Genomic DNA, 19,071 nt, shown 5'->3' with positions numbered 1-19,071 from the left:
GGCTATTTCTTTATTGTGGATGACTCAGTATGTTATGCAAGCTTGATTTTCAATCTTGTCTTTATAGACCCTAAAGGCTAAGTATTGAGATGTTGCCTGCCTGATGATGGAGGAACCAACAACCATTTTGTGTCAGGGGAAAAAGGTGAAGGTGTACCACAGTTTACAGCTTCCTGTTCCTGAAGCTCCAAGTCCGCAGTTTTGCGGCTCTTGCATTAGGAAGCATGGAGAGAAAAAAAGCCTTGAAAGGTGTTAAATGTCTACTAACACAGACCTATTCAATGGTCTTTGTTTATCAGGATGTCAAATGCTGTAATGTGTTCTCCCAGTCAACTCCATTGTTTTTGTAAGTTTGTGGTAGTGCTGGGAATTGCCAGGGACATCCAACAATATCATGTGATACGTTTTGCGATTCTGTATTTATCTCAATTCTTTATGTTTGGCTTTTGCGATTTAGATTCTGCGATTTTATTCAATTTGATGTTCCAAACATATTGCTCACTATGTCTGCTGCAGAGGAACAAGAGAGAGCCATTAGAAAACGAGTTTAGGAAGAAAAAAGTACTCAAACATGTTGGCACACCATTTTAAAACATGTAAAAATGACTATAGGATGAGAAATACTGGAGTTTCGGTGCAGGTACAACTGTATAGTGCTAGCTAACATAACTACCTAGCTATTTTATCATTTTTATCGATCCTTGTAGTCACAGTATACTCTACTGTATCGATCTTACCCCATCCCTAGTTGGTGTTTGCCTTAACCACTTTTGTCTCCCTATCAGTCAGACACTGACATTTTGTGGCTTTAGTTTAGTGGGATAAATCAGTCTGGTCATAGTTAGGCTTATAGTTTGATAAAACTCACATTGAAACATACAAAACAATCTTTTTTTTGTTGTTGTCATATAGCCTACGATGTTTGAGAATAGGGAGTTGCGGCCCCCCTTAGCGTTCTCTTGTTGGTGTCCCAGATGCTCCCTTGATCTTATCTGACTAAAGGTAGGTGTTCTAGAAAATGGTCTTTGTTGAGGTCAAACGTGTGGTGTTGCCTGTGGCTACAGGTAAGTGTTCAAAGCCACCTTGTAAAGGGGATGTTAACTGTTCACAGTAATGTAAGGGGCAAGTGGTAGCCAGGAGATCAAGTTTCACAAAAATGCATGGTTGTTAGGCCTAGGCTAATACAGAAGCTTTTCTAGAATGGCAAAGTCCCTGTTTAGCTAGTTAACTTTTAGTAGCCTAGTGTATGCCAGTTTATGGGTTTCCTCAATGATAAAAGGCCTTTGTTATCATTTTGAGGTTCGGTTCATGCTTTTGTCTTCTGCTGTGAAAGATTTGCTTCTGATCCAGCTTCTGTAATGGTATTTTAAAGCTGTTTTTTTAAGTAAACCAGAGACTATTAGCTATAAACTGTGTAGTTTCAGTACTCACGCTGTAGAGTGGAGTCATGTACCTCATCCTTGTTAGCCTGTGACTTGTGGGTGGTAAAATTACGCCTTTTGAATTCCTTTCAGGCAGTGCTCACATCATCATGCCAAGAATGTGCAACAAGCCTGAATATTTCACTGTGATCCGTGACCGAAAACCTGACACTCCGTCCACTTGATTTTGCATGGACAGCCTAAATACAATTCACATGATCTTCTGTATCATTAAATTGTTACAATTCTAGACTGTTTGCTTAGTAGCCTCTTGTTGTGCTTTTCCTGGTATTTATGCTATGACCCATTGATGACACAGGTTAGACAAGTCTGCTTGACGAATGAGGCGGTTCTTGTTAAGTTTCTACATCTCTGAATTTCAGCCGCTCCATTCTCATAAGGGAGATTGCACGTTTTCAAATATTAGACCAAGGCACACTATTTGAAGACATTCCTTTCCAATTAGTCTGTGATCTTACTGGGACACACACAAGCACATTCCCAAATAGTAAACCACATTTTTCTACCCTCTGGGATGCTTGGTACATCTTTGACAAATTGTATTTGCCAAACTTTTTATCTTCCAAAACTGATAGTTCAAGATATGTTCTTGGTACCTTATTTTTTTTAGTACTCCCTTGTGAGACATAACTCCCCTTTTTTTTATAAAGTATTTTGTGTAAAACAATGGAACAGAACAGAAGGCTCGGAGATAATGCGCTCCCCCCCCCTGAGGTTTAAAGACAGATTAAATATCTAGTAGTAGCAGAGGTAGAGTGAATACACATGTCTGTCTGTGTATAAGCTGCCCTATCTATAAAGGTTGACCCTTATATCTCATGTTAGAGAATTCACTAGCCTACATCCTGTTGTTGTAGATACAGTATATCAAACAATGGTTTCTGGCCTCTCTATCAACTTTGTTTTAATGTCTCCATGTGGTTTAACAGGCTACCTGAGAGCTGATGAGCTGTGGTGTGATGCGGCTAGGGCTAGTCTATGTGTTGTGTCTCTTGTTACGCTTCAGTTTTGTGCTGTTCACTGTTCTCACACCCACTTCCTGAGCTAAGCTGGTCATCCTCCCCTCCTTATTCATTATTTCAGAGAACTCTGCCTCTTCCATTAACAGGCTGTTGCAGTCTATAAAGGGTTTGGCTAATGAAAGGAGTGCCTTTTTATTTAGGCTATTTATTTTTTATTTTTTTACTAGGCAAGTCAGTTAAGAACAAATTCTTATTTTCAATGACAGCCTAGGAACAATGGGTTAACTGCCTGTTCAGGGGCAGAATGACAGATTTGTACCTTGTCAGCTCGGGGGTTTGAACTTGCAACCTTCCAGTTACTAGTCCAACGCTCTAACCACTAGGCTACCCTGCCGCTATGTCATAGAAAACCATCCACAAACTGTTTGCTGTACTTTGTCGAAAAATTGGTTTCACCCATGTACTATAGCTTCTGTATGTGCAGATATCAATGCTTAGTTTTCTGTCCCTCTCAATCCTCCTTCCAGGAAAGATGCAGACCTGAGGGTGATTTCCCCGTCCTCTCGGCCCAGCGAAGTGTGAGACTAAACAGCGTGCCTTGAGGAAGACTGAAGGGTAGAGGGACGATGGGGTTCGGACGGGACCTGCGGAACTCCCACGACGGGCTGTTGAAGCTGCAGGACTGGGAGCTGAAGCTGCTGGAGACGGTGAAGCGCTTCATGACGCTACGGGTGAAGAGCGACAAGGAGTACGCATCACTTCTCCTCAATATCAGCCAGCAGGTGGAAAAGCACGACAACTCCTCCCAGATGGACTACATCAGCAACGTCTCCAAGGTATCGACCTATTCAAACATATCAATACACAGTAAAGACCGGTACAATACAGACCCAACAGTGAACACTGACTACAGCAACCTAAGATATAAGATGGTGGTTTGTTGACCGCCGAAGCCAAAATTATATGCTATATTATTACAGACACAACACACACCAGTGAACATGTAGATTCATTTAAGACCATATCTCCCTTTTTATCTGATGTTTTTACCAGTGGGGATCCCACACTTGTGAATGTGGGTTGTTTTTCTGCTGTTGAGCAGGATGTTGGAAGGGGAGTGTGGAACTGGGTTGGTTATATTGGGATATCAGTCACAGCGTTGTGTAGAAAGTTTTCTACAGGAGGCGTTAAATGCTTTTGCTTCGAAGAAGAAAACATTTGCACAATAGATCATGCCTTAAAGTTCCAGTTGATTTTCCTATATACTGAAATCAGGCATGACATTGTGATCTCCTATATCCCTCTTCCTCTCACTCTCATCTATCTTCTTCCACCTCCATCTCTCCAGTCTTGGGCCCACATGGTCCAGCAGACGGAACAGCTGAGTAAGATCATGAAGTGTCACGCGGAGGAGCTGAACTCGGGCCCTCTGCACAGACTCACCATGATGATCAAAGACAAGCAGCAGGTCAAGAAGAGCTACCAGAGCATCCACACACAGATCGAGTTCGAGATGAACAAGGTATTGTATACACTCACCTTACACACATTTACCGTTTCTTCATACACTATCCTCCCTGTGCATTGACGTTATTTACGGTTATGGGGCGTTTGTTGACAGGGTGTTTCACATGTAGTCCGAGTGTAAATGAGGTGAACTTTACTTATGTCAAAGATGCTAATGTTGCTTTTGTTGACGATGTGATGTTTCTGACATTATCTCTTCTAGGTGACAAAAAGTGATCTAGAAAAGTTAAAGGGCACCTATAGACAATTGACAAAGGAAGCCCACAGTGCCAAAGAAAAATACAGAGAAGCAATGGTGAAAGGTAAACATTTCTACTGAACATTGACAGAAAACTCAAGTTGAATATGTTTTCGTAGTGGAGTTTTCCTTAGAAATGCATGAAGTCTTAGTAGAAACTATCTGAAGTGCATCAATACCTACCACACCAAACCTTTGGAGGCAGATCGTATGACTGACATGGGAGGCGAATGATGAGGCACACCCAATGATGTCCCTTGAATGATGAGGCACACCCAATGATGTCCCTCGAATGATGAGGCACATCCAATGATGTCCCTCGAATGATGAGGCACACCCAAATTAAACCTCCGTACAAACCAGCAGCACAGCATTTCTTTGGGGCGGCAGACTAGTGGTTAGAGCGTTGGGCCAGTAACCGAGAGGTTGCTGGATCGAATCCCCGAACTGACAAGGTAAAAATCTGTCCTTCTGCCCCCGAACAAGGCAGTTAACCCACTAGACCGTCATTGTAAATAAGGATTTGTTCTTAACTGACTTGCCTGGTTAAATAAAGGTTAAATAAAACAAATTAAAAATGTCTTCTTGTTTTGATTTCAGGCAAGGAGCCAGAGAAGGCGAGGGAGCGCTACGACAAGACCACTATGAAGTTGCACAACCTCCACAACCAGTACGTGCTGGCGGTGCGGAGCGCCCAGCTCCACCAGGAGCACTACCACGACACCACGCTGCCCCTCCTCCTCGACTCCCTGCAGAAGATGCAGGAGGAGATGATCAGTGCACTGTGAGTGTGTCAAGCGGAGATTCGGGAAGGGATTACAACATACGCATGATATCTAATGGCTTTGAAAAGATGCTGGAGGTCAATGTACTGCGATGTATGCTCCAAGTGTGTTTGTTATGTTAGGTTACTTTATGTTAGGTTACTTTGTTTCAATTCTATATGATGTGTTACTTTAAGTCATGCTACTTTGTTACGTCTTGTTACCAGTGATGTAGTATTGAAAAAAAGGTAGGTAAACAAACGCTGTTCGCAGTGAGTAAATTAAAAGTCCTTATACTTTGTATTTTTCCCACAAAGGTGTTTACCCTCCACTACACCACTGGTCCCGACTCTTAGGTTAACAACTGATGAAGGTCTACGGGCTGAAATGTTGTTGGTTAACACACTTGGGTGCATATGTCACTGTGTGCAAAGTCCTCCTTTTCTGCAATGTCCAACCTAGACATCCAGCAGCACACTGCAGATTACCATATCTGTAACACCCTAACATGTCAGGCAATTTAAACATTCTTCGGAATTACGTAAATCCAGAATTATTTTAGTATAGCGAGTTAGGAGTTATTGTTGTCATGTGGGACAATCCCAGATGAGGCTTAATCACATAATTTCATAGCTGTCAAGGGATTACTAGGAGGCAGAGGCATTTTCAGATGTCCTGTTTAACTTCTTGATGCACCCATCCCGTTAGCAGGATCATTTTCATCAACATCTGCTGAACTGCAGAGCGCCAAATTCTAATTAAATTACTAAAAATATTTAATTTTCATGAAATCACAAGTGCAATATAGCAAAACACAGTTTAGCTTGTTGTTAATCCACCTGCGTGTCAGATTTCAAAAAAGCTTTTCGGCGAAAGCATACCAAGCGTTTATTTATTTCACCTTTATTTAATCAGGTAGGCAAGTTGAGAACAAGTTCTCATTTACAATTGCGACCTGGCAAAGATAAAGCAAAGCAGTTCGACACGTACAACAACACAGAGTTACACATGGAGTAAAACAAACACAGTCAATAATACAGTATAAACAAGTCTATATACGATGTGAGCAAATGAGGTGAGATAAGGGAGGTAAAGGCAAAAAAGGCCATGGTGGCAAAGTAAATACAATATAGCAAGTAAAAAATATATATATAAAAAAAATAAACATGGAATGGTAGATTTGCAATGGAAAAATGTGCAAAATGGAGATAGAAATAATGGGGGTGCAAAGGAGCAAAATAAATACAGTAGGGAGAGAGGTAGTTGTTTGGGTTAAAATATAGATGGGCTACGTACAGGTGCAGTAATATGTGAGCTTCTCTGACAGCTGGTGCTTAAAGCTAGTGAGGGGGATAAGTGTTTCCAGTTTCAGAGATTTTTGCAGTTCGTTCCAGTCATTGGCAACAGAGAACTGGAAGGCGAGGCGGCCAAAGTAAGAATTGGTTTTGGGGGTGACCAGAGAGATATACCTGCTGGAGCGCGTGCTACAGGTGGGTGCTGCTATGGTGACCAGCGAGGTGAGATAAGGTTGGGACTTTACCTAGCAGGGTCTTGTAGATGACCTGGAGCCAGTGAGTTTGACGACGAGTATGAAGCGAGGGCCAGCCAACGAGAGCGTACAGGTCGCAGTGGTGGGTAGTATATGGGGCTTTGGTGACAAAACGGATGGCACTGTGATAGACTGCATCCAATTTATTGAGTCGGGTATTGGAGGCTATTTTGTAAATGACGTCGCCGAAGTCGAGGATCGGTAGGATGGTCAGTTTTACAAGGGTATGTTTGGCAGCATGAGTGAAGGAGGCTTTGTTGCGAAATAGGAAGCCAATTCTAGATTTAACTTTGGATTGGAGATTGTTGTGAGTCTGGAAGGAGAGTTTACAGTCTAACCAGACACCTAGGTATTTGTAGTTGTCCACATATTCGAAGGCAGACCCGTCCAGAGTAGTGATGTTTGATGGGCGGGCAGGTGCAGGCAGCGATCGGTTGAAGAGCATGCATTTAGTTTTACTTGTATTTAAGAGCAATTGGAGGCCACGGAAGGAGTGTTGTATGGCATTGAAGCTCGTCTGGAGGGTTGTTAACACAGTGTCCAAAGAAGGGCCAGAAGTATACAGAATGGCGTCGTCTGCATAGAGGTGGATCAGAGACTCACCAGCAGCAAGAGCGACATCATTGATGTATACAGAGAAGAGAGTCGGTCCAAGAATTGAAACCTGTGGCACCCACAATAGAGACTGCCAGAGGCCCGGACAACAGGCCCTCCGATTTGACACACTGAACTCTATCAGAGAAATAGTTGGTGAACCAGGCGAGGCAATCATTTGAGAAACCAAGGCTATCGAGTCTGCCGATGAGGATGTGGTGATTGACAGAGTCGAAAGCCTTGGCCAGGTCAATGAATAGTTTATGTAAGGACATCTCTCTCAGCAGACAAAACATTACAAACAGCTAGCAGCCAAGTATATTGGTCACGAAAGTCAGAAAAGCAATAAAATGAATGATCTTCGGATGTTTGCACTCACGAGACTCCCAGTTACACAATAAATGTTCCTTTTGTTCCATAAAGATTATTTTTATATCCAAAATACCTCCATTTGGTTGGCGAGTTATGTTCAGAAATCCACAGGCTCGAGCGGTCACGACCAGGCAGACGAAAATTCCAAATAGTATCCGGAAAGTTCGTAGAAACATGTCAAACATTTTTTTATAATCAATCCTCAGGTTGTTTTTACAATATATAATCAATAATATTTCAACCGGGACTGTAGCATCTTCAATAGGAGAGAGAGATAAAATGTCTGCTCCAAGCTGTTGTGTATGCAAAACGCTGCTGGCACCCAGCCATACAATGTGATCTTTCTCGCAAATTTTTCAAAGTAAAAGCCTGAAACTATGTCTAAAGACTGTTCACACCATGGGGAAGCCATATGAAAAGGAATCTGGTTGATATCCCTTTAAATGGAGCGAAGGCAGGCAATGGAACAGAGGTTTCAGAAAAAACAGCACTTCCTGGTTGGATTTTCCTCAGGTTTTCGCCTGCAATATCAGTTCTGATATACTCACAGACAATATTGTCACAGTTTTGGGAACTTTAGAGTGTTTTCTATCCTAATCTGACAACTATATGCATATTCTAGATTCTGGGCCTGAGAAATAGGCAGTGTCATTTGGGTACATTTTTCATCCATACATCAAAATACTGCCCCCTACACTAAACAGGTTAAAGGAAAATTCTACCCCCAAACTATCTTTTGGTATTTGTTTAATTAGTCCATTATTGACATAATCCCAAAATGTTGTGCATGTCAGCAATCCACAAGGAGTAAGTTAGAAATAGTTGCTTTAATGTAAAACCAGTGTTCGAGACCACCTAAAGTGAGACCGATTCAAGACCAAGACAGGAGAAAATCAAGTCTGAGTCAAGACCAAGACTGCGGGGGGTGAGACCGAGTCAAGACCGAGACAGGGTTAAATGAAAAATGTGAGTCCAGTTCAAGACCATGATTTTAATTTGGTCAAATCACCACCATAATAAGAGTCCAAATTGTCCAGTATTTCTGTGTTCATATTTCAGGACAACATATGGATTCTTTAGACATTCAGAATAGTGAAAATAGAGCCACACTACAAATTATTACTAACCCAAACACAGTGGAGAACAATGAGGGCCGACTACGCCTTCAGAGAAGGGCGATGGATTTATAAAATAATGATTGTAATGATAATTATTATTTTCAATGATGATCTGATTTCATCTTTTCAGTTTTTGTTGGAAAGGGTTAACACTGAAGGGGAAAAAAAGATCCAATCAGGATTTTTTTTGCTTGTTTCTGAAGAGATAAATCTAGCTAGTTTAGTCAGCCCTTGGCTAGGCCATCAGACACTAGAAAAGGCATCTGCCATTCAACTGTATTAGGGCAGCGTTTTGGAGTGACAGTGGAATCAACCAATCACATTTTAATTTAATGGGTGAGACTGTTTTTGCAAAAATGTATGGAAACTTCTGCCTTGAAGGCAACAGGTCATCGCGCAATAGCAAGCAGTAGTTTCCCCACGGTCTAGCTAGCTAGCATTTGTTGTCGTCTAGTTTGTAGCGGCTGCAGCAGGTGTTATCAAAGGTGATGTTGTCGCTAATTTGTTAGCTTCTCCCTTATCAAGAATAACTTTCAACAAGACGTTAAGTTTTAAATGATCATCTGGTGATTGGAACTGTGTTTTTTTTATTTTTTATTGCAGCACGCTTGCTGTTAGCCATATCTTTGAAAATAACTTATGTGCGTGAAACATTGTTGCATTTAAAGTGGAACTGAGAGCATTCTACCGACCATGAAATCTTATTAAAATCTGTTCATATACACCCACAGGAGGAATGACACTTTTAAAAAAAATTGTACAAAAAAATACAAAATCTGGCAAGCGACCACTTAGACAATTCTATAGTAATATACACTGGGAAAGAGGCCATGCGTTTGGACAATTAATAGGCACTGCAATTAATAAAACCGAATAAAAACATCTGTTTTGTCTAGGACCGGAGTCTACACAGACCGATGTGCCATAGCCAATCAGAGCTACAGTAGGCCTTTATACAAACAAGCCATTTGCTACAAGGGCCTGCCATTATTCTTTGAACTGGACTGTGTGTTTACAGGCAGTTGCAACAGCGTGACTTTTAGATCATTAGAACGCATTTGCCAAAAGCCACAAAATACACCTGAATGGATTTCTGCAATTATGTAAACACCACGGGAGTCCTCTTACATTTGAGAACTTTACAGTCCTATTGATCAAACAACCATGACAAGGTAGGCTCTCTCTCCCTCAGTTATGCACATCAACAAGATCAACATGTAATGCTAGCCAGAGCAAGATGAGCTAAAATCTAATGAAAGAACATCAGATATACCCTCTCAAACTTTTTCAGCTAGTTGGTCGTCAAAATTGCACTGATAAACAATGGGAAATTGTAGCCTCCTTGTCTTTCTGCAGCTTGCCTGCCAATGCATGCTTGTCCCAAACATGCACCCAAGCTAACTGACTAAAGTTGGCTAGCTAGCTATTTCCAGACACAAATGAGAACACGCCACTGACCATTTTACTCTCCGTAGCAGAGCTGGTTAGGCTGTTTACATGTTATCTAGAGCGTTCTTGACCAACTATTACTTTTTTTTGCCTACATTCAGTGGTTTAAAGTACTTATACAAAAATACTTTAAAGTACTACTTAAGTAGTTTTTGGGGGTATCTGTACTTTACTATTTATATATTTTTACCCCTTTTTCTCCCCAATTTCGTGGTATCCAATTGTCTCATTGCTGCAACTCCCGTACGGACTCGGGAGAGGCGAAGGTCGAGAGCCGTGCGTCCTTCGAAACACAACACAACCCAACCAAGCCTCACTGCTTCTTGACACAATGCCCACTTAACCCAGAAGCCAGCCGCACCAATGTGTTGGAGGAAACACCGTACACCTGGCGACCGTGTCAGCGTGCACTGTGCCTGGCCCGCCACAGGAGTCACTAGTGCACAATGGGACAAGGACATCCCTGCCGGCCAAACCCTCCTCTAATCCAGACGACGCTGGGCCAGTTGTGCGCCGCCCCATGGGATGCGGACAGCTGCGACAGAGCCTCGACTCGAACCCAGAATCTCTAGTGGCACAGCTAGCACTGTGATTTGGTTCCTTAGACCACGGCGCCACTCGGGAGGTCTACTATTTATATTTTTGACTACTTTTACTTTTACTTGACTACATTCCTTAAGAAAATATAGTACTTTTTACTCTATACATTTTCCTTGACACCCAAAAGTACTCGTTACATTTCGAATGCTTAGCAGGACAGGAAAATAGTCAAATTCATGCACTTATCAACTGAACATCCCTGGTCATCCCTACTGCCTCTGATCTGGCGGACTCACTAAACACAAATGCTTTGTTTGTAAATTATGTCTGAATGTTGGATTAAAAAACTAGAAAATGGGGCCATCTGGTTTGCTTAATATAAGGAATTTTAAATTATTTATACTTTTGATACTTAAGTACAGTGCCTTGCGAAAGTATTCGGCCCCCTTGAACTTTGCGACCTTTTGCCACATTTCAGGCTTCAAACATAAAGATATAAAACTGTATTTTTTTGTGAAGAATCAACAACAAGTGGGACACAATCATGAAGTGGAACGACATTTATTGGATATTTCAAACTTTTTTAACAAATCAAAAACTGAAAAATTGGGCGTGCAAAATTATTCAGCCCCCTTAAGTTAATACTTTGAAGGGTCACCTTTTGCTGCGATTACAGTTGTAAGTCGCTTGGGGTATGTCTCTATCAGTTTTGCACATCGAGAGACTGAAATTTTTTCCCATTCCTCCTTGCAAAACAGCTCGAGCTCAGTGAGGTTGGATGGAGAGCATTTGTGAACAGCAGTTTTCAGTTCTTTCCACAGATTCTCGATTGGATTCAGGTCTGGACTTTGACTTGGCCATTCTAACACCTGGATATGTTTATTTTTGAACCATTCCATTGTAGATTTTGCTTTATGTTTTGGATCATTGTCTTGTTGGAAGACAAATCTCCATCCCAGTCTCAGGTCTGTTGCAGACTCCATCAGGTTTTCTTCCAGAATGGTCCTGTATTTGGCTCCATCCATCTTCCCATCAATTTTAACCATCTTCCCTGTCCCTGCTGAAGAAAAGCAGGCCCAAACCATGATGCTGCCACCACCATGTTTGACAGTGGGGATGGGGTGTTCAGGGTGATGAGCTGTGTTGCTTTTACGCCAAACATAACGTTTTGCATTGTTGCCAAAAAGTTCAATTTTGGTTTCATCTGACCAGAGCACCTTCTTCCAGATGTTTGGTGTGTCTCCCAGGTGGCTTGTGGCAAACTTTAAACGACACTTTTTATGGATATCTTTAAGAAATGGCTTTCTTCTTGCCACTCTTCCATAAAGGCCAGATTTGTGCAATATACGACTGATTGTTGTCCTATGGACAGAGTCTCCCACCTCAGCTGTAGATCTCTGCAGTTCATCCAGAGTAATCATGGGCCTCTTGGCTGCATCTCTGATCAGTCTTCTCCTTGTATGAGCTGAAAGTTTAGAGGGACGGCCAGGTCTTGGTAGATTTGCAGTGGTCTGATACTCCTTCCATTTCAATATTATCGCTTGCACAGTGCTCCTTGGGATGTTTAAAGCTTGGGAAATCTTTTTGTATCCAAATCCGGCTTTAAACTTCTTCACAACAGTATCTCGGACCTGCCTGGTGTGTTCCTTGTTCTTCATGATGCTCTCTGCACTTTTAACGGACCTCTGAGACTATCACAGTGCAGGTGCATTTCTACGGAGACTTGATTACACACAGGTGGATTGTATTTATCATCATTATTCATTTAGGTCAACATTGGATCATTCAGAGATCCTCACTGAACTTCTGGAGAGAGTTTGCTGCACTGAAAGTAAAAGGGGCTGAATAATTTTGCACGCCCAATTTTTCAGTTTTTGATTTGTTAAAAAAGTTTGAAATATCCAATAAATGTCGTTCCACTTCATGATTGTGTCCCACTTGTTGTTGATTCTTCACCAAAAAATACAGTTTTATATCTTTATGTTTGAAGCCTGAAATGTGGCAAAAGGTCGCAAAGTTCAAGGGGGCCGAAAACTTTCGCAAGGCACTGTATATTTTAAACCAAATACTTTTTATACTTTTACTCAAGCAGAATTTTACTGGGTTACTTTTACTTGAGTCATGTTCTATTGAGGCACCTTAACTTTTGCTCAAGTACTTTTTCCACCACTGCCTACGTTTAATGACACCTGTCATATTCAGCGGGTGTTGTGTGTTCGTAAATTTATCAGTTTTGCGCTCTGGCACACTCAGACGAGAGTGCTCTGAAATCGCCAGAGGGCATTTGCAAACGCAAGACATGTGCTAACTGGATGACAGGGGTTCAAGTTCTTGCCAGCTTACCAAATCACACCTGCATCTCTAGCTGTGTATGAGACTCCGAAAAACAATATAAATAAACGTCAGTCACTCACCCACTCCAATGGCATAACATGACATCCTACTAGCAGCTAGCTAGCATAAAATGGGAATTTTTGTAGTACTTAAGTACTTGTAGTACTTTTAGATTTTTGTAGTACTCGAGACCGGACTCGAGTACTACAACACTGAATAAAATTGCACCCAAAAACTATCTTTTGGTATTTGTTTACAGCCGGCATCATATGATGCTGAATGCATCATACCGGCTGTATTTATGTATTTGAAAAGCTATGTATCTTAAACTTGATTGCTGACATGCAAAGAATTTGTGACTATATCAGCAATGGGCTAATTTACCGAATAACAATGGTTTTGGGGTGGTTTTTAGGGTGCTGTTTTACTTTAAGCAACTATTTCTAACTTTCCCCCTTGTGGAAGTTTGGCAAATTGCAACGATACTTAGGCTGTATTCGAAACAACTATCCCCCTCCCCTGCATTCCATTTCCCGCAACACGGTGGAGAGTTGCACTTGAGTCTTTGGCTTTCAGTTTGGTCCACCAACTTCAAAGAAATATGTATTCAATATTTTTAGTTATTGGATCATATATTTCATAGAGATGTATACTAATAGATCAATTGAGCGTATTCTAACTGTGTTTTATGATTTTCCAACTGTTTTGTCATTTTCAGGAAGGGGATTTTGGAGGAATACAGTGAAATTACCAGTCTCTTAACTGATGAAATAGTAAAGGTCCACAAAGAAATACACACGTCCATCGACCAAATTGACCCTGTGTCCGAGTATGAACACTTCATTGAGGTCTACAGGTAGGTTTTAGTGATTTTGCCTTAGAGACTGAACCGAAAAACCAACTTCTCTGGTTGAAAACAGCTATGTGGCATTGATGAGTCATAGACATTTATTCTAGTGTCAAAATTTACTACAAAGGGTAAATAGGATCATTTTGGTCATAAAGTCAGTCTCGTCCAAAATCTGAGATTTGTGAGATGATTATGGGGAAAAATGTCACAGATTTAAGGGAACGCCACAGTTTTCTTTGGGTTGGGGTTATTTCAATCCTGCCCACATTTGGCAGCACCCAAGTAATCATCAAGACCCAATCGTAATGCACATGGTCAATTTGGTTTGACTTTGGATATCCCTATGGTGCTAGTGAAGGAATAACAGTAAATTACACAATGTACAGTGAGTGTACCAAACATTATGAACACCTGCTCTTTCCATGACATAGCTTTCACCTGGTCAGTCTATGATCCCTTATTGATGTCACTTGTTAAATCCACTTTATTCCGTGTAGATGACGGGTTAAAGAAGGATTTTTAAGCCTTGAGACATATGAGACATGGATTGTGTATGTGTGCCATTCAGAGGGTGAATGGGCGAGACAAAAGATGTAAGTGCCTTTGAACGGGGTATGATAGGTGCCAGGCGCACCGGTTTGTGTCAAGAACTGCAAAGCTGCTGGGTTTTTCACACTCAAAAGTTTCCTATGTGTACACCCAAAGGACATCCAGTCAACTTGAGGTTGTTCTGAGAGCAAGGGGGGGACTCAAAATTACGAAGGTATTCCTAATGTTTTGTACACTCAATATTGGGACAATATTTTAACATTTCAATATCTCCAAGTTTCAATTAATTATAAACCTCAAAACCACTATATATTGTAGAAATTCATATACAAATATTGAAAGCATTTAATGATACAACTAAAAGGTGTTCAACATGAAAATATTGTCCCATTTACATTGTGTAATTAATTGGCGGTCCCTAACTAGCCCCACAGATAGGCTATCCAAAGTCAAACCAACTTTGCCACGGTCACACACCAGCCGGCTGAAGCTAATTGGCGAAGGAAGCTACTTCCAGACTCGACCTGATTAGACTGTTTCAAGTTATCTAGAAGGGTGAGTGAATAATTGTGTACTGTTTTGGCAGTGTGTACAAACGCTTACCGCGTGCGAACACACACACACACACACACACACGAGACAACCACATCAAAGCATGCCTCCAAGACCCAAATCTCTTTCTCGGTTACATTTCCTTATGAGGAGGATTGACCTAGAGGCTAAATCAGTCGGTTCAGCCCATCTTTAAAGGAAAATTCCACCCCAAAATTATCTTTTGGTATTTGTTTCATTAGTCCATTGTTGATATAGTCTCAATGTTTTGCATGTCAGCTATCAAGTTTTCAAGATGCATAACTTTCAAAATACCCAAATCTGGCCTGTATGATGCATTTAGCATCATATGATGCTGCTTTTTGCATCATATGGGACAGCTTGCTGTATTTTTTAAGTTAAATATCTTGAAAACATGATTGCTGACATGCAAAACATTTTGGGACTATATCATCAATGGACTAATAAAACAAATGCCCCAAATTTGTTTTGGGGTGTTTTCCTTGAAGTAACAGTACTTTTGTCCCCATTTTAACATAAGATGTCATCTTCCAGGTCTCCAGAAACCAAAGAACCGAATGTAGAATTTGACATTTCACTGCTGGAGGAAACAGAGAATCTACAAGCAAACGAGATCCTATGGAACAATTTGACTGCAGACAGTTTACAAGCGATGTGAGTAAAACAATGTATGAAGGGAGGAGAGTATTGTGGTCATTGACCCTGTCTCGCACTGATGTTTTGAAAAGAAGGTGGGAGGATGTTGTGAGGAATCAAGGAAGGACTTTTGAGATCCATCCATCTTCTTCCACAGGCTAAAATCCACATCAGATGAGCTGGTCCTCACTCAGCAAAGCCTACGCAGCAAGGAGGATCTTATGCAGGACCTGGAGAACAAGATTGAGGAGTCCACCAGAACATGTGAAAGGAAGTCTGAGTACGTTGCTACCTTGTCTGATTAATCAGACTATAATACACAATTAATTGGTGTATATACAGTGGGGCAAAAAAAGTATTTAGTCAGCCACCAATTATGCAAGTTCTCCCACTTAAAAGGATAAGAGAGGCCTGCAATTTTCATCATAGGTACACTTCAACTATGACAGACAAAATGAGAGAAAAAAATCCAGAAAATCACATTGTAGGATTTTTAATGAATTTATTTGCAAATTATGGTGGAAAATAAGTATTTGGTCAATAACAAAAGTTTATCTCAATACATTGTTATTTACCCTTTGTTGGCAATGACAGAGGTCAAATGTTTTCTGTAAGTCTTCACAAGGTTTTCACACACTGTTGCTGGTATTTTGGCCCATTCCTCCATGCAGATCTCCTCTAGAGCAGTGATGATTTGGAGTTGTTGCTGGGCAACACAGACTTTCAACTCCCTCCAAAGATTTTCTATGGGGTTGAGATCTGGAGACTGGCTAGGCCACTCCAGGACCTTGAATGCTTCTTACGAAGCCACTCCTTCGTTGCCCGGGCGGTGTGTTTGGGATCATTGTCGTGCTGAAAGACCCAGCCACGTTTCATCTTCAATGCCCTTGCTGATGGAAGGAGGTTTTCACTCAAAATCTCACGATACATGGCCCCATTCATTCTTTCCTTTACACGGATCAGTCGTCCTGGTCCCTGAGCAGAAAAACAGCCCAAAAGCATGATGTTTCCACCCCCATGCTTCACAGTAGGTATGGTGTTCTTTGGATGCAACTCAGCATTCTTTGTCCTCCAAACACGACGAGTTGAGTTTTTACCAAAATGTTATATTTTGGTTTCATCTGACCATATGACATTCTCCCAATCTTCTTCTGGATCATCCAAATGCTCTCTAGCAAACTTCAGACGGGCCTGAACATGTACTGGCTTAAGCAGAGGGACATGTCTGGCACACTGCAGGATATGAGTCCCTGGCGGCGTAGTGAGTTACTGATGGTAGGCTTTGTTACTTTGGTCCCAGCTCTCTGCAGGTCATTCACTAGGTCCCCCTGTGTGGTTCTGGGATTTTTGCTCACCGTTCTTGTGATCATTTTGACCCGACGGGGTGAGATCTTGCGTGGAGCCCCAGATCGAGGGAGATTATCAGTGGTCTTGTATGTCTTCCATTTCCTAATAATTGCTCCCACAGTTGATTTCTTCAAACCAAGCTTTTTACCTATTGCAGATTCAGTCTTCCCAGCCTGGTGCAGGTCTACAATTTTGTTTCTGGTGTCCTTTGACAGCTCTTTGGTCTTGGCCATAGTGGAGTTTGGAGTGTGACTGTTTGAGGTTGTGGACAGGTGTCTTTTATACTGATAACAAGTTCAAACAGGTGCCATTAATACAGGTAACGAGTGGAGGACAGAGGAGCCTCTTAAAGAAGAAGTTACAGGTCTGTGAGAGCCAGAAATCTTGCTTGTTTGTAGGTGACCAAATACTTATTTTCCACCATAATTTGCAAATAAATTCATTAAAAATCCTACAATGTGATTTTCTGGATTTTTTTCTCTCATTTTGTCTGTCATAGTTGAAGTGTACCTATGATGAAAATTACAGGCCTCATCTTTTTAAGTGGGAGAACTTGCACAATTGGTGGCTGACTAAATACTTTTTTGCCCCACTGTATATATATACACACACACATACACACAGAGAGTCTACAACCCACACAAGTGGCTCAGGTAGTGCAGCTCATCCAGGATGGCACATCAATGCAAGCTGTGGCAAGAAGGTTTGCTGTGTAGTGTCCAGAGCATGGAGGCGCTACCAGGAGACAGGCCAGTACATCAGGAGACGTGGAGGAGGGCAACAACCCAGCAGCAGGACCGCTACCTCCGCCTTTGTGCAAGGAGGAGCAGGAGGAGCACTGCCAGAGCCCTGAAAAATGACCTCCAGCAGGCCACAAATGTGCATGTGTCTGCTCAAACGGTCAGAAACAGACTCCATGAGGGTGGTATGAGGGCCCGACGTCCACAGGTGGGGGTTGTGCTTTACAGCCCAACACCGTGCAGGACGTTTGGTATTTGCCAGAGAACACCAAGATTGGCAAATTCACCTCTGGCGCCCTGTGCTCTTCACAGATGAAAGCAGGTTCACACTGAGCACGTGACAGACGTGACAGCCTGGAGACGCCGTGGAGAACGTTCTGCTGCCTGCAACATCCTCCAGCATGACCGGTTTGGCGGTGGGTCATGGTGTGGTGTGGCATTTCTTTGGGGGGCCTCACAGCCCTCCATGTGCTCGCCGGAGGTAGCCTGAGGTAGCCTGACTGCCATTAGGTACCGAGTTGAGATCCTCAGACCCCTTGTGAGACCATATGCTGGTGCGGTTGGCCCTGGGTTCCTCCTAATGCAAGACAATGCTAGACCTCATGTGGCTGGAGTGTGTCAGCAGTTCCTGCAAGAGGAAGGCATTGATGCTATGGACTGGCCTGCCCGTTCCCCAGACCTGAATCCAATTGAGCACATCTGGGACATCATGTCTCGCTCCATCCACCAACGCCACGTTGCATCACAGACTGTCCAGGAGTTGGCGGATGCTTTAGTCCAGGTCTGGGAGGAGATCCCTCAGGAGACCATCCGCCACCTCATCAGGAGCATGCGCAGGCGTTGTAGGGCGGTCATACAGGCACGTGGAGGTCACACACACTACTGAGCCTCATTTTGACTTGTTTTAAGGACATTACATCAAAGTTGGATCAGCCTGTAGTGTGGTTTTCCACTTTAATTTTGAGTGTCACTCCAAACCAGACCTCCATGGGTTGATAAATTTGATTTCCATTGATAATTTTTGTGTGACTTTGTTGTCAGCACATTCAACTATGTAAAGAAAAAAGTATTTAATAAGAATATTTCATTCATTCAGATCTAGGATGTGTTATTTTAGTATTCCCTTTAATTTTTTGAGCAGTGTATATATATATATATATATATGTATGTATGCGTGTGTGTATATCTATGTATATATCTATATATATATATATATATATATATATATACACACACAACATTCTGGCTTGTTTGTGTATATATATATATATATAGACCATATATATATATATATATACACACATATACACACACACGTACTCTTCACAGACCAGTGCTGCATAAACAATCAGATCTGCAGTAGGCCTAAATGCAAATAGACCATTGCCATATATGGATCTGTGCCATTTACTTTGAGTTGGACTGTGTTTACAGCATGAGCGGGCGTGAGTAGATGCAAATGTTTTGAGATCAAAGCGAGAGCTGCA

General features: G+C 41.9%; 1 protein-coding gene across 2 annotated transcripts in view; it reads left to right on the top strand.

The window, feature by feature from the left end:
• fer (fer (fps/fes related) tyrosine kinase) overlaps window positions 1-19,071 on the top strand; it is a 39,947-nt gene that overhangs the window by 2,083 nt on the left and 18,793 nt on the right. For both annotated transcript variants that reach the window (XM_024373215.2, XM_024373214.2), the window contains exons 2-8: window positions 2,932-3,240; window positions 3,753-3,926; window positions 4,134-4,233; window positions 4,770-4,953; window positions 13,608-13,745; window positions 15,396-15,515; window positions 15,655-15,777. In XM_024373215.2, coding sequence (XP_024228983.1) covers window positions 3,031-3,240; window positions 3,753-3,926; window positions 4,134-4,233; window positions 4,770-4,953; window positions 13,608-13,745; window positions 15,396-15,515; window positions 15,655-15,777 — 1,049 coding nt within the window. In that variant the 5' untranslated portion in view covers window positions 2,932-3,030. The remainder of the gene's footprint in view (window positions 1-2,931; window positions 3,241-3,752; window positions 3,927-4,133; window positions 4,234-4,769; window positions 4,954-13,607; window positions 13,746-15,395; window positions 15,516-15,654; window positions 15,778-19,071) is intronic.

This window comes from Oncorhynchus tshawytscha, linkage group LG20, assembly GCF_018296145.1.
Source record: "Oncorhynchus tshawytscha isolate Ot180627B linkage group LG20, Otsh_v2.0, whole genome shotgun sequence".
NCBI lineage: Eukaryota > Metazoa > Chordata > Actinopteri > Salmoniformes > Salmonidae > Oncorhynchus > Oncorhynchus tshawytscha.
Note: the sequence above shows the minus strand (reverse complement) of the source record. Positions and strands in the feature narration are given on the sequence as shown.